General features: G+C 42.7%; 1 protein-coding gene across 1 annotated transcript; it reads left to right on the top strand.

The window, feature by feature from the left end:
• Positions 1 to 411: 411 nt before the first annotated feature.
• ERCC6L (ERCC excision repair 6 like, spindle assembly checkpoint helicase) lies at positions 412 to 15,676 on the top strand. The gene is made up of 4 exons (XM_083159103.1): positions 412 to 658; positions 3,835 to 6,289; positions 11,315 to 11,368; positions 14,366 to 15,676. The coding sequence occupies exons 1-4, from the start codon at positions 567 to 569 to the stop codon at positions 15,578 to 15,580; spliced, it is 3,816 nt and encodes a 1,271-aa protein (XP_083015229.1). The 5' UTR covers positions 412 to 566; the 3' UTR covers positions 15,581 to 15,676.
• Positions 15,677 to 16,436: the final 760 nt, after the last annotated feature.

The following is a 16,436-nucleotide window of genomic DNA, read 5'->3' as shown; positions in this document are numbered from 1 at the left end:
TAAATAAAAAAAAAGACCAGATAGCGCCCGCGGGTTTCGAACCCATAGGATTGTAGATGCAATTATCTGTGGTTCAAGAAGTAACCGCTGAGCTATGGGCTGGTCCATCAGTTCTCTGACTATGTGATCATATGTTACTAACACAGCCTGCAGTGTCACCGCCTACCACACGTAAAAGCTAGAACCCCTTCTGTTTTTTTTTTTACTTTTCCCATCATGCACTAGGTACAATACAGCCGAAATAAAAGGAAACAACTTACCCCTACGTAAATTACAAATAAAATAAAAAAAAACACTGAGGGCATGTAACTACTTCCGCCCTCACCAACGTCACATATCCTTCAAAAAACAGAAGTGGATCTATTCTAAACACAATCCAATAGGAGGGGCTCACGGCGCTCAGTGATGGCGCTGGCTAATCACAGCACAGAACAGGTTAAAAGCAAGCGGTAGCCCCTCCTCCCTGCGCTGCTTGCTGGGAAGCGGTTTGAAAATCCGCGGCGGGGTCGGGTCCGGACCCCAACGTATCAAGCAATCTACCGTGCCCGCATGCGGTCACGCTCAGCATGGAGTCGGATTCAGCGGAGAGACCGCAGCGTGACGCTAGTGTTCTGTCCCGGACGCAGGAGGATCCGGAGCTGGCAGAGAAATATGAGAGGTCGGTGAGAATGTGGCATCATGAGTGCTTGTCCGTGTATGTGTGCTGGTCCAGGTGTGTATGTGTATGCGCCACTTACTTAGCTGTATGTTTTCTTTGTTCCGACTAATTGCCCACAGACTCGTCACCGGCCTGTGCTCCTCTTTCTGTGTGTGATGAGCTGCTGGTGCTGCACATTGCCTGGTATTGAGGCCATTTGAACCACTTTAGGCCATGGTGATCATATCAATTACCTAGTTCACCAGTTAACAGATAAGAAAGGTGTTTCACCACAGTTGATACATTACCAGGCAAGCCCAGGAATACAGCATTTTATGGGACTATGTAAATACCGGACCCGCACTAAACTCCGGACCGCCGGACAGGACAACAAAATCTGCAGTCCGGAGCTTGTAGGGTCCGATCCGAGGGGGGGGGGTGTCCTGTTCGGGGAGTGTCTTGTCCGGGGGGTCCCTGTTATAGCTATCACCAGGGACATGGTGGAGGGGAGATTACAGCCTCCCCGTGTGGTCCGGACCGTCTGGTTTTTGCTACATGTCCGGACCATACAGGGAGGCCCTCCTCCTCTACTTGGTGACAGGTGTCACAGGCAGCCCCCCGGACAGCACACCCCCCGGACCGGAGGCTACAAGCTCCAAAATGCAGAGTTTGATGTCTGGTCCGGGGGTTTTGTCCTACAAGCCCCAGCATGGCTTTTACTAAAATAGCCAAGCAGCTAGTGCTAAAGAGCCCCCCAAAAAATCTGTAGGTATGTGAAAGAGCCATACTGGTAGCCCCTCATGTGTCCAGCACCATAAATACATCTATGGTTTGGGGTCGAACTCTGGGAGTTCCCAACCCGCCACTGTTGGCAGCCCCCTCTCCCCATTCAGGCAGCAGACAGTCCTCTGGTGACCATGTTCTCCTCGTGGCTTTAACTCGACTTCACTAAGGGCTGGATTATGAAAGAATTTTTTTTTGTGAATTGTACTGCATTTTCTAATGCACTAAAGCCCTCTCCGACAGGTCTCCACTGTGGAGGGCAACGCCAGCTGTAATTAGCATTACTCCATAAAAGCTAAAGGGAAGCTCTTATCAGCAGAGCTGCCCTTTGTTTTGGTTGTCACATATGTGATGCGCATTATTGCAAAAGGCAGCAGGATATGCTACCAGTCCTTAGTACATCCCCGGTGTATTATCACAGCGCCCACTACGTCATTTGCGTAGTGGGCTATTCAGGGTAGTGAAATTGCATTGCATGCCATTATTGTATGGCATGAGATGTGATGCGATTTTCCTATGTAATATATTCACTGCTGTCAGGGGTCCGATAAAAAAAAAAAATAGCATCACATGCCATTATTGTATGGCATGCGATCAGATATCGGTTCCGATTGCACATATAATAATGGCATTTAATGTGCTATACAATTAAATGACATATCATGTCATTTAGGGCATGCTGGGTTGTGTATTCTCGCACAACCTGGTTTGTCCTTGGCAATGACAAAATCTGCAGTCCGGATCTTGTAGGGTCCGGTCCGGGGGGGGGTGTCCTGTCCGGGGAGTGTCTTGTCCGGGGGGTCCCTGTTATAGCTATCACCAGGGACATGGTGGAGGGGAGATTACAGCCTCCCCGTGTGGTCTGGACCATCCGGTTTTTGCTACATGTCCGGACCATACAGGGAGGCTTTATTCTACCCCCTCCTCCCGAACAGGACAGCCCCCGGACCAGAGGCTACAAGCTTTAAAATGCAGAGTTTGATGTGCGGTCCGGGGGTTTTATCCTGGTCCGGTTTTCACCCATACCCGCATTTTCTCCCTCATGGAGAGGGTCAGGTAGGCAAGTACAGTATGTTCTGTATCCTTTACCCTTTTGCATATGTTCCTGCAGTATTCTGCTCCGAATGCATTAAGTGAAACCCACCAGTACCAGTCAATGGTAGGTTGCCATGGAACTACAAGCCCCAGCATGGCTTTTACTAAAATAGCCAAGCAGCTAGTGCTAAAGAGCCCCCCAAAAAATCTGTAGGTATGTGAAAGCCATACTGGTAGCCCCTCATGTGTCCAGCACCATAAATACATCTATGGTTTGGGGTCGAACTCTGGGAGTTCCCAACCCGCCACTGTTGGCAGCCCCCTCTCCCCATTCAGGCAGCAGACAGTCCTCTGGTGACCATGTTCTCCTCGTGGCTTTAACTCGACTTCACTAAGGGCTGGATTATGAAAGAATTTTTTTTTGTGAATTGTACTGCATTTTCTAATGCACTAAAGCCCTCTCCGACAGGTCTCCACTGTGGAGGGCAATGCCAGCTGTAATTAGCATTACTCCATAAAAGCTTATGGGCTTCTATCAACAGCATTGTCACTGATCCAACACTGCATGCTCTATGACTGCTGGTTTCACTCTGCACTTTCATAGACCCAGAAGTCTATTGATGCACAGCCATCCTAAAGGGAAGCTCTTATCAGCAGAGCTGCCCTTTGTTTTGGTTGTCACATATGTGATGCGCATTATTGCAAAAGGCAGCAGGATATGCTACCAGTCCTTAGTACATCCCCGGTGTATTATCACAGCGCCCACTACGTCATTTGCGTAGTGGGCTATTCAGGGTAGTGAAATTGCATCGCATGCCATTATTGTATGGCATGAGATGTGATGCGATTTTCCTATGTAATATATTCACTGCTGTCAGGGGTCCGATAAAAAAAAATAGCATCACATGCCATTATTGTATGGCATGCGATCAGATATCGGTTCTGATTGCACATATAATAATGGCATTTAATGTGCTATACAGCACATTAATTGTATATTCTCGCACAACCTGGTTTGTCCTTGGCAATGACTACCACTTTCAAAATATAGCCATTCTCAGACTGAATTAGTGGCCTCTGGCAACTCTGAACGTGTTCTATTTACCTCCAGCTATAGATGGGTGTATGCATTTTCTGTGGGTGCATTTTCTAACAGCAGTGCTCTACATCTATACCAGGCATGTCCAAACTGTGGAACTACACATCCCAGCATGCCTTGCCATAGTTTTAGCATTCCCCAATATCAAACGGTGGTAAGGCATGATGGGACTTGTATTTTCACAACTGCTGGGGGCCATAGTTTGGCCATGCCTGATCTACACTATACTGACAAATCTGGTCTTCACAACATGTAGTCCTAAATATTTTGTCTTCTGCAGATATATTCAAAAAGCCAAGCAGGAAGCAAAGAATGGAAACCTCTTGCAGTCCATAGAATATTTTCAAAAAGCAGATGCCATACACCCAAGTGAAAAGTTAAAAAGTCGCATAGCAAAGCTTGAAGAGGCTCTTCAAGAGCTTAAGCTCCAAACTGAACAAGATGATGAGTTTATCAATGTGTTAGACAGCGGCTTGATGCTCTACAAAGAACTACATAATAAGTTATTTGAACATCAGCGTGAAGGCGTAGCATTTCTCTACAGTCTATACAGAGATGGAAGAAAAGGTGGTATACTGGCAGATGATATGGGTCTTGGAAAGACTATCCAGGTTATTGCCTTCCTTTCTGGAATGTTTGATGGCGAATTAGCAAATTGCGTATTGTTAATTATGCCCACAACTCTAATCGGCACTTGGATAAAAGAGTTTGAAAAATGGACTCCAGGCATGAGAGTAAACGAATTTCATGGTACAAGTAAGAAAGAGCGATCCAGAAACCTTGAGAAAATCCAGAGAAAGGGTGGCATTCTTATTACCACCTACCAAATGTTAATTAATAACTGGCAACAGGTGTCTACTTACAATGGAAGAGAGTTTATTTGGGATTATATTGTTTTAGATGAGGCTCATAAAATCAAAACCTCATCGACAAAGACTGCCAAATCTTGTTCTGCTATTCCGGCCAAAAACCGCATTCTTCTCACAGGCACACCTGTCCAAAACAATCTGCGTGAGATGTGGGCTCTCTATGATTTTGCGTGTCAAGGTACTCTACTGGGAAACGCCAAGACATTTAAAATGGAGTACGAAAATCCCATTACAAGGGCCAGAGAGAAAGATTCTACCCCAGGTGAAAAAGCACTTGGGCTAAAGATATCAGAGAACCTCATGAAAATTATTCAGCCTTATTTTCTAAGACGTACAAAAAATGATGTTCAGAATAAAAAGGTAGTGGACCAGCAGCTAAACAAGGAAACAAATCTTGACGCTCCGGAGATGCCTTCTCTTACACGAAAAAATGACTTTATAATATGGGTATATTTGTCTCCTATTCAGGAAGATGTATATAAACAGTTTATATCTCTGGATGAAATTAAGGAATTGCTAATGACTACTAAATCGCCTCTAGCAGAGTTGAACATTCTAAAAAAGCTATGTGATCACCCCAGACTTCTGTCTGCTAGAGCATGTGTTCAACTGGGTTTGGAAGGGGATGGGACAGAGGAAAATGCTCTCGAGGCAGTCACAAAGTATGACCACCTTTCTGATGAAGCTCTGATTGAGGAGTCTGGAAAACTCATGCTTTTAATAGCTCTTCTCCACAAGCTGAAAGATGAAGGGCACAGAACTCTTGTTTTCTCCCAGTCACGAAAAATGCTTGACATGATTGCTCGCATCTTGAATAATAGAAGTTTCAAGGTCATGCGTATTGATGGGACAGTTTCGCTATTCGATCGGGAAAAAAGAATAAGCATGTTTCAGAGCAATAGCAGCTATTCAGTGCTTCTGTTGACAACACAAGTTGGAGGCGTCGGGTTAACCCTAACTGCAGCTGACCGTGTTGTTATTTTTGACCCCAGTTGGAATCCAGCTACCGATGCTCAAGCTGTTGATAGAGCATATAGAATAGGACAGCAGGAAAATGTAGTCATTTATAGACTTATAACTTGTGGCACAGTGGAAGAAAAAATATATAGAAGGCAAATTTTCAAGGACTCATTAATAAGGCAAACAACAGGTGACAAGAAAAATCCCTTTCGCTACTTTTCAAAGCAAGAACTAAGAGAACTATTTTCTTTAGAAGATACTCGCACATCTTCAACACAGATTCAGCTTCAGAACATGCATTCGTCGCAGAGGAAAACAGATAGCAATCTTGATGAACATATAGCTTATTTGCATACTCTAGAGATTTTTGGAATTTCTGACCATGACCTGATGTATACACATGAGGTGTCCTCCCAAGATGAAGAAGGGGAATATGGTCAATACATTCAAGAGCGGGTGCAGAAAGCTCATGAGCTAGTACAGATGGAATCTCAGATGAATGAGCAACTAATGGAACAGATAAGGAAGGGATCTGAAGGTGCCTGGCTACGACCCAATGTTTTTCCGGAACAAGGGAAACAAAAAAATCCACGAAGTAATAAACCTAGTCTCTCTCCCCATAAAACAATAGACCTTACAGAGTATGATGTTGCAAATGTAAGCTCTCATATGGAAAGCTTATTAATAGATGTTAGCGACGATGAAGAAAATGTTGTTTCTGTTCCACTTAAGAGGCCAAATGTCAGCGCTCAGATGACCAGTTTGATCATTGATCATTCCTCTGAAGGAAATCTGCCTTTTAAACAAGAATCTCCAAAACATGAAAAGTACCAGATAACCAGTTTGGAAGACTCTATTGAAGCCATTTTACCACCTGCTCCTTTTGCAAAACAAATCCCCAATCTGGTAAGTAGACTTACTACTGGTATTGCAAATTATTTAACACTTTGACACCATGTCTTACTAAAAATGTAATGTTTGGCAAAGGCTGTATTGTTGTGATGGTCGCCATTCAAATATCAATTTCCATTTAAAAGTATAAAAATACTTATTTCCTGGCAGATCCTAGAGTATCAAAATGTAGAATTAGACTGGGGGGGGGGGGTTTGCAGTTATTTCAGGGAATTCTGCAGGAGGGTAGGCAAGTATGCATTGCAGGCTTTCAGGGGATAAATAGTACTTCTGGGGTCTGTTGTGTTACAGCCCTTGCAGTATCTTCCTGTATGCAGTGTGATTTCAAATGCAGAGATTGCAGGCTTTCAGGGATTACATTGCATTGCTGGGGCTTGTTGTGCCACAGAGCTTGCACAATTTTTTCCTGTATGCTATGATTTACAATGCAGACATTGCAGGCTTTCAGGGGGTTAAAACGCATTGCTGGGGTCGGTTGTGCCACAAAGCTTGCACCGGGTCTTTCTGCAGCTGTGTTATGCCTCTCAGCATCTATAGAAATCCACAACAACGGTAAGTTGCCCTGCATAGCCAATCTGCATCAGCAGAGGCAACATGGGAGGAGGGACATGTCCCTGCACCTTTCATACCAGACAGTAACCCTGGAATGTCCCTGGACCAACCCTGGTAGCTATCAGGGTTAAAATCCCAGGGTATCAGTCCCTGGATTTTGGCTCTGGAGCATTTTCACATCAGCACTAGTCCAGGGTTGTTCCAAGGACCAGCCCAGGAATTTTGGCTGGTGTGTAAGAGGAATTATTGTGACTTGAGGAACACTGCTGTAGAGACTGCTTTAAATCCTTATGGAAGCAGGATTTATTGCAGGCTGAATTGGAGCTGGGAATTGTGACTGTAGAGCCAGGGATAGGATTCTGAACACACAACCATCCTTGGCCCTACTAGATATCTAATGTCGCATACACCTATATTGAGTGCACCAAACCCAGCTCATTTTATAAATGGATTTTTTTTTTTTTTTTTTTATGAATTCTGTCTAGACTATTTGTAGTTTCCTTTTTAATTAAATATGTCAGGGCTTGACCAATTTCATTAAAATCTAGGAGCCAGGATGAAAAAGTAGGAGCCAGACAAATTAAAAATGGGAACAGTGCGTGCCAAAGCCGCGTGCCAAAGCCGCGCACCAAAAATTTACTCTGTAATGCCTATTACACATGTCACACACCCATTACATATTATGCCACATGCCATAATGCCCATCACATATAATACCAAATGCCGTAATGCCTATTACATATTATGTCACATAAGTTCCGCTTACTTACATGCTCGTTGCCAGGAGTTGCATGCCTGTTACCAGGGGTTGCATGCTCTTAACCAGGAGTTACATGTTCTGTCAGGGGTTAACATGCTCATTTTTTTTTTTTTAATTCAGTCTTTATTTATTTTTTCTAAATAAAACACTTAAAGAGAATACAAAAAATGAAAAACAATAAAATATACAAAACAATACAGACCTAAGACATATAGCCGCAACAAATACATAGTCAAATATTCAAATTGCTGTAGTACATTAACGCTAACAACCACCAAGCAATAAACGATACCCCCGTATTCCCATCCACAGTACATCTGTCAACCCTACGGGTCCCTTGACGATAGTTAGTACAACAAGTTATTATATTGTTGATTATGAGTTAAAACATATCATAATTTCTAAAAAGTGAGAAGTGATAATAAAATTAGAAAAAATAAAAAATAAAAAAAAACATAAATAAATAAGATAGTGTATATATGTTTACTGGATTTACTTATACAACGTAGTGCCTTATTATTACAATTGAATATTAGATATATAAAACCGTGAAGAGCGCCAGGTATGCCAAATTTCGTGAAATTCATTAATCCTTTTTTTAATAGCATAATAATATTTTTCGTGTTCATAAGTTACATTAACAGTGTTCAACCACTCCTGAAAAATTGGGCCTCGATGGGCCATCCAATACCGTGACAAAATTTGTTTAGCGAGTGCAGTGAGTATTAATAGCAATTGTTTTAACCCTCTATTAATTCTTACATCGGACCAAACCCCCAACAATAAGTTATAGTCTGTTAGTGCGTCACATGGGGCCCCCAGAGCTTGACACACTCCCCTAATCTCCTCCCAATAACTTCGCACTTTATCACACTCCCAGAGAAGATGTCTAAAAGAGGCTCCTACTTCCCCACACTTCGGACAGTGATCCGAAGCAGTGGGGGTTAACATGCTCATTGCTATGGGGAATTATCCCTCCTGTTCCCTGTCGTTACCATCCATGGTAATGGTAACAGCTAGGCAAAGAAGTCATCAATCCACCCGGCTGTATGAGAGAACTTCCACTGCGCAGTGGCGTAACTATAAATTTTGCTCACCCCCCACATGGCAACAGTGAAATAAAAAAAAAAAAATATATATATATATATATATATATATATATATATATATATATATATATATATATATATATATATATATATATTTCTTTATATATATATATTTCTTTACCCTTGATGCCATACTAGCGCAGCCCCCCCAAATACCATACCAGACACAGCTCTGACACTGCTCTACCCCCCTGGCCCTCACAGCTCACATACTTCTTAACTCCACTAATGCAGCTCTCTCCTCCCCACTTGGCATGGCAGTGGGGCGGCTCAGTTTGCCGCAGAGCTGCCAGGGCAGACACGAGCGGCTACAGCATTAAAGTTACCAAACTGCCACTGTGGCTATTTTGAAATCCGCGCTAGATAGGTCACTGCGATCCGACAGACAAGACCATCAGGAACTGCAGCTCCTGATTGGCTGTCAAACCGCAAACTGTGATTGGCTCCCAATGCTGCTGCGGACCTGCTCTTTAGTGAGTAACATCTGAGCTCATACTGCCGGGTAGATCAATGGCCTCTCTGCCTGGCTGTTACCGCAAGTGTGCCCGCCCATGACCAGATTCTGCTTCCTCTCCAACAAAATCTGGTCGCCAGGAAGCAAAATCTGGACATGTGGCGACCTGGACCCCGGGGTTTGTCGAGCCCTGAAGTATGTAGTTTAATTTGGGGGTTCTCCTCTGTAGTCTTCAAGTAGGAAAACTTGAGGGTTGTGAACCTTGGGTTTTGTTCATGAGACAGAATAGATGTAAACTTTGACAGCAAGTTAGTTTAATTCTAAGTAGGTTAGTTTTTATTAATGTAGCGCAGTTTCTCCAACAGGACTTCAGGTGCTTTACAGACCTCCAAAACAGTGCACATAATACAGAGTTTAGGTCAGTGGTTCCCAAACTTCTAGAGCAGGCTGTTGTGAAACTACATATCCCAGCATGCCTTGCCATAGTTTTAGCATTCTCAATGGCAGAATTGTTGCCAGGCATGATGGGACTTGTAGTTTCACAACAGATGGAGGGCCATAGTTTGGACGTGTCTGCCCCTAGAGTAACAGAATTCTTGTTCAGAAACAGAAAAAAAAATCTTAAATGAAGCAAATGGTTTGCTACGGATTGTCCACATATTTGTATAATTGGCAGCCACTAGCAGTGTGTTGCCCTCTTAAATTGGCCATAATTAATTGATCCTGGACCACCAAGCCAAGGCACCCCAGGGTGCCTCGGCACACAATTTAGGAATTACTGGTTTAGGTAGTACAGCATTAGAAAAGTTACAAGAAAACCTTGAGCACAGTACTTCCATGGGTTGTCCAAGGTACCAGGTGAGGCAGCCATCTTGTTTGCACTGTGTTAGATTATACTAGGTGGAATAGGTTATTTCTAGAAGAAATGACACCTAAAATCGGTTATTTCAGTGTAGAATATGGTCCCAACAGTCCATCTGAAGGTTACACGGTGGTAGGTGAGTCATCCAAGGGCCCAATGCAGATATGAGAAAGCGGATGCTTGTGTAGTAGTGTGATACACAGTGCACAGAAACATCCATGTGAAGCACATTCTGCCCACAGAGGAACCATCTTGGATATATTACATAGGTCACCGCTGGCAGGGTGTGCAATTTGCAGAGGTACACATTGCAGGAATAGCACATGGTAAAGTAGATGTAAACAGCAGGGGGTTGGGTATACACTACAGGGGACTGCCAAAAGAGGAAAATCTAGGCATCACTATTTTCATAGTCCTAAATGTTCTGGTCTCATGAGAGCAGTATAGATGGTTGTGACAAAGTGGGGAGCACATTCAAGTATGTGGGAAGTGTTGCTACATAGGCTGGTGCTTTCCATCAACTGGTCCATGCTTACCATGAAGGGGTAGGCCTGTGGGATGTCATAGGGGTGGTCGGTCTGGTCCAGGTGTTATGGGACAGGTGAGTTGAGGCGACATAATGTTCCTGAGTTTAGTGGTTGGAATTCAGTCCTTCTGTAGTAATGTTGGTCTGTTTGCCTTCTGGTTTCCTTCTGTCTAATACCAGTATAATGCTGCTATTGCTTTAAAGCTGACCCTTTGTAACTAGACCCTTTATATACTAGTGCCCTAGTGTCCAAACGTCTGTCTGACTCTGCATTATGCATATGTAAAACCACTGTTTATGTTGGAGGATATAACTATAGATATAGCAGGCCTTATCCTTGCTGGCGATCCGCCAGCAGCATGGCGCCTCTATCTGACTGAGCGTCCCCCACGCACGAGCGTCTCAGTATCTGGGCGGTGAGGCGGACGCAATACTGTCCGCCTCCCGCTCGACAGGGCTGGGGGGGGGGACCTCTGGCCACTGTGGGGGGGTGCAGTCGCCCGGTGTGGGCACCGGGCGACCGAGGGCAGCACCGTCGTAAGGGGAAGCGCACCCCCTTCCGGCATACAGATGGCGGCGGGGCAGGGGATGGCGATGGCGACGCCATCGCCATCCCCTGCAATGATGAATCCCGCTACATCTGTAAACAGCCATTTGTGTTATTAATATGTGAAATACATATTTCTAGTTGTATAAATATTTTTGTGCTTCAAATGGTGATTGGGATATAATGCAAAATTTTGTATTCCTCTACAGAACAGAAGTTGTCTATCTAATGGACATTTATCAGAAGAGGATGCTGCTTTACAGGTTTCAATAGTTTCAAATCCTTACTGCTGTTCAAATAGTGTTTTTAATAGATGATGCCCCTTCCCTCCATCCCCTCCTTGTAGGCTTCCATGAACATGTGATTAATTACAAACCATATTTTCAAAACTGTTTATTGCAGTTGGTCCTATTTCTTTTTTATTACAGTTAATAGCAGAGGTTCCCATACTCTGTCCTCAAGGCTCCCTAACTATCCAGTTTTTAAGTGTTCCCTTGCTTGGCCTCAGGTGACTTAGAAAAAATCAATATGTCAATATGATTTAACCTTAAGATGCCCAAAGTTTGACCCCATGTTAAAATAAGTTATTCAGCATTTAAATGTATGGTGAGGCAGTCCTTCCTACTCAATTTAATCATCTTTATCAGATATCGACATTCTGCAATAGACTTTACAATAACCGTGTGAAATCAAGTCCCTGTGATGCACTGGTACATGTCACCAGTGACCATCTTAATGTGGGTCAGGCTGCAAAACCGTGCATGGCTGTATAGCAACCCCCCACGCATGTGCGCACACACTCTTTCACTTTTTTTCTCCAGTCTAGGGGTCCTGGCGATGCAGGCTTCCCCCTGAGACTGCTTTGGCTGCAGTACCAGCTCCTAAAAGTTGACAGCACCTTGTCACAGTGCAGCTCCTGTCGCTGAGCTGACATTTTGGTCTCACTCCACCACGGACCGCACCCTCTTGATTCTGTTCTGATTTTTGACTCCCCTTTTTACATGCTGCACCAAATAAAAAGCTTAGAGACAGAAATAATCACATTGATGCAAATTATGACACTGCAACCAAAAATTAGTTTACATTTGAACCAACTATGCAATTTATTTGGATTATTCAGATCTAAATTCACAAGAACACTTTCTAATTGACTAAGCAATGATTCTATCAATGATTATATATCCCCCCACACACCTATCTACGTCAGTCCGACGCGTGAGGTAATCGTCCTCCCTCCCGACCTGTTCATACCCCCACTATTGGATCTGCACTTTATAAAATCAACTCCACGCCCCCACTATCCACGTCGGCGTGGAGTTGATTTTATAAAGTGCAGATCCAATAGTGAGCCACTTTGCATGTTGAACACTGTTAATGTTCTTATTTTAATGTAGACCATTTTTGAATTAAAAAAAGTTTCAATTTTAAATATTTAATACAAAAAAAATTGGACTGCAAAGGGTTAAAGCTGGGGTGGGCAATAAGCGACCCTCCAGTTGTTGAACTACACATCCCAGCATACACCTTGCATCAGTTTCAGCTGGGATGTGTAGTTCGGCAACAGCTGGAGCGCTGATTATTGCCTACCCGGGTTTAATGGTTCATTATCTGTGAGTCATGGTTATCTTTAAAATCTTGACTGAGGAGGCTTGGAATTTGGGTACTTCTTTCTAACCTTGTATCTAAAAAATACTCTTCTAATCTTAGCTTATGGCTGATTGTTAACCATCTTTTTTTGTATTGGTGCCTAGAGTTTAATCCTTTATGGCCAATAGGGCAATGGAGAATTAAACTTACTACAATTCATGGACTTATGAACCTGTCTAGTGAGCCTACGAGAGAAAGCCAATGTAGAAAAAGTACTAACCAACCTTCCTGACATTCAAACTCTGGGGCAGATGTATTAACCCTTTGAGTGCCACAGTGAAGGATCCTCAAAATATCCGCTAAAAATGCCATCGTCGCTCACAGCTACTCTTAGTATAAATACAAATACAAATACAGCCAAGTAAATTAATTGATTAAATATTGCACCCAAAAAAGAACAGACGTGCTAAGCTGTCATCTTTAACAGATATTTTGAGGATCTCTCACGGCAGCATTAGCGTTCAAAAGGATTAATAGAAAGGTTTGCTTGCCGATCTTTACACCTATTTTAACAAATTACCTTGGCACTCAAAGGGTTAAGCCTGGTGAAGAGCCAATTAGCTATGTTTGAAAAACAACCATTATGAGTTAATTGGCTGGTTTGTTATCACCTACTTTATCTCTTCACCAGGCTTAATACATTTGCGCCACTGTAAAGTAGCAGTTGGGAGATAATTGACTGCTTTATCTCCATCCACTTTCCCTCACCAGCTTAGGGGGTTATTCTGGTTGGTTTGCAAAAGCAAACTCCTTTAATGGACAAGACCATTTGCACTGCAGGCCAGGCTGATGTAACATGTGCAGAGTTATATTTGGGTGGTGTGTGTTCAAACTTAAATCTAAATTGCAGTGTTAAGCTGTGTACACACAGTGAGATTTGACATTCGATTTTGACTATATAATCAAAATCACATGCAGATCTCACAGGTTTACCACCTTGCGATCCCGATGCGCGCTCCCGTGACAGCACAAATTAAAACCCAGATAGACAGGGCAGCAATGACTATATATAGTGCAAATCTAATGCAGATTGCATAGCAATCGAATCTGAAGTCGAATAGCAAGGGAATCTCACCATGTGTACACACCATAATTATAAAGCAGTCAGCATTTACTCTGCACAGAAAAAAAAAGAACTAACCCAAATGTAAGTCTCTCTGCACATGTTACATCAGCCCCACCTGCAGTGCACATGGTTGTGTCCATTAAAGAAGTAGTTTGCTTTTGCAAACAAACCAGCATAACTGCCCTAGTACATGGACCCCTTGATGTTAATCAAGAGAAAATTCAACCAGTCCTTTGCAAAATGGCATTTTGCTTCCTTGAATTAGAACAAGTTAATATTTTAATAGTGTAGAACAGTGTGTAAGAAAGGCATGCATGCCGTTGCTGGATCCTTCTAACGCTTCTAAATTTGCAACCTTCCCTGGTAACTAACAAATGTCTGACTGCCACTGCATTATGCATATGTAAAACCACTGTGTTTATGTTGGAGGATATAACTAAACAGCCATTTGTGTTAATATGTGAAATACATCTTTCTATTTGTATAAATAGTTTTGTACTTCATATGGTGATTGGGAAATAATGCAATATTTTGTATTCCTCTACAGAACAGAAGTTGTCTATCTAATGGACATTTTGCAGAAGAGGATGCTGCTGGTAGGTCATTCGCTAATACAAGTTCAAAGCCTTCAGAAAGCTTGACCATCAAAACTGCAGAGCAAGAACAGTCTTGGATGGAAGATGCTAGTATGCATTTCAAAGAAGAAACTGACTTGCCTTTAAAGGATCAGTTACTATGTGATTTCAATCTGGTGTTAGACGATACCTTGGATAGAGAGGATCATCTTGATTCCGTGGGTGAAATGGGAAGTATAATGGAAACATCCAAGGCACTGGAGAAGGAAGCCATACTAGTATTGGATGACTCTGTTGAAAATATGAGTCAAGAAGGCAACAACTTGGAAACTTCCATGAAAAATGAAAGTGGTCAAATAAAGCAATCATTTCTCCAACTTGAAGATGGCTCTTCAGTTATTGTAGAGAGATCGCACAATGAAATGGATGGTTTAAACTCTCTTCAGGAAACTAAAATGAATGATTCCATTGATGATTATGAGGAGGGAGAGGAGATATTTTTCTCTGCAAAGCGTAAAGTAGCAAGGAGAATATATTCAGAAAGCGAGTCTGAAATCTCTCTAGAAGAGGGTAATATGGTGTTTTCACCTTTCAGCAGCCCTTCAGTAAAAGCAGTGAGTGCATCAACTCCGAAGTTAGAAAAATCTATTTCTGACAAACTCTTTCTTCAAACCAGCAGTTCAGGGAGACGCAGATCCATTGCTTCAAGAAGGTCTCTTGTTTATGTAGCTGTAGAGGAAGCAACAGATGTTGAAGAGAGCATTAATGATGACCAGAGTGAGGAGGAAGATGAAATAATAACTGATGAAGTTGAAGACGTGGAAACCGAATATATCAAAGCGGAACCAGCTGGAGAAGCGCTCTCCCCAACTTCAGGAGAGTATTCTAAACCTGATTTTCTTGACCAAAGTTCTTATACTGAAGACATCACAGATGAATCTACTGGTGAGGTGGAACTCGTTTCTGATGAAAAAGTTGATTACCTTGCAAAAGAAACAAAATCTACCCATATAAATGTTTCCTGTCATGAAGACTCTTACTCCAAACTGGTTGAACATGGCAAGGAACTTAAAGATGCTGGTCACGTGAAGGAAGCTTTGGATTGTTTTTTGAAAGCACTTGACATTAAATCGGGAGACCCTGAAGTTATGATGATTACTTTGAGTCTGTACAGACAGCTTTCCTAAAGTTAAAATATTTTTAAAAAATATATATGGAATATCTTTTTGTACGGTTTATTGTAAATGCAACTTATTAAAATGGTGACACCATTAATTGAATAACTACAGTTTGACATATCATTTGTAGATGTACTGTGTTTAAGGCCTTTTCCTAGCATCTACTTACTTGGATTCTGATCCTAGAGCTTTAATAGTGCCCAGAAATGTTGTTTGCTAAACTCCCTAGCTTCTGATCAAATGAGTTTTTCCTATGCAAGCAGAGATCTAATTATTTAGTTTCACACCACAAGGAAGCAAATTATAAGGGGATCTCGCAATTCCAGTAATACCCCTTTCACACTGACTAATATTTCCCGAGTTCTTGCACATCAACGCACAACAACCTAGGAAATTGGTCAGTGTGAAAGGGTTCTGAAAGAATGTTCCGGGTTGGAGCCGGATGCTTGCGTGTCCAGAAGCCGTGTGAACGGGTAACCAGAGTCAACAAAACCCGGTTTCCGTTCACTGCACTGTAAAGGCTCCACTGAAAGATGCTGACATCTCCCGATTATGTCACGGACGGCTAGTGTGAAAGCCCTTGCAAGCAGGGTCGCACCTGGGATTTTGTACACAGCTTGCTACCCCGTTTTCAAGTGCATGTTAGTGTGACAGGCATATAATATTTTAGATGCTGTGGCTTGAACAGCAAACACATGCTAGGGCCCATTGGTGAAGAAGGATTGTGTTTTCCTTAATTGTGTATACCCCTTTTGAATGATTTTCATGGTAATGCAGTGTCCAGTTTTGTGAATACTAAGGCTCCTCCTTGCAGCACCTTGGATCTTCAAAGTCTATATGCACCATTGCAACTTGCACCAGCTGT

The sequence above is a fragment of the Crinia signifera genome, chromosome 9, assembly GCF_055691185.1.
Source record: "Crinia signifera chromosome 9, ASM5569118v1, whole genome shotgun sequence".
NCBI lineage: Eukaryota > Metazoa > Chordata > Amphibia > Anura > Myobatrachidae > Crinia > Crinia signifera.
The sequence above is the reverse complement of the archived record's forward strand: the minus strand, read 5'-3'. Positions and strand labels throughout refer to the sequence as shown.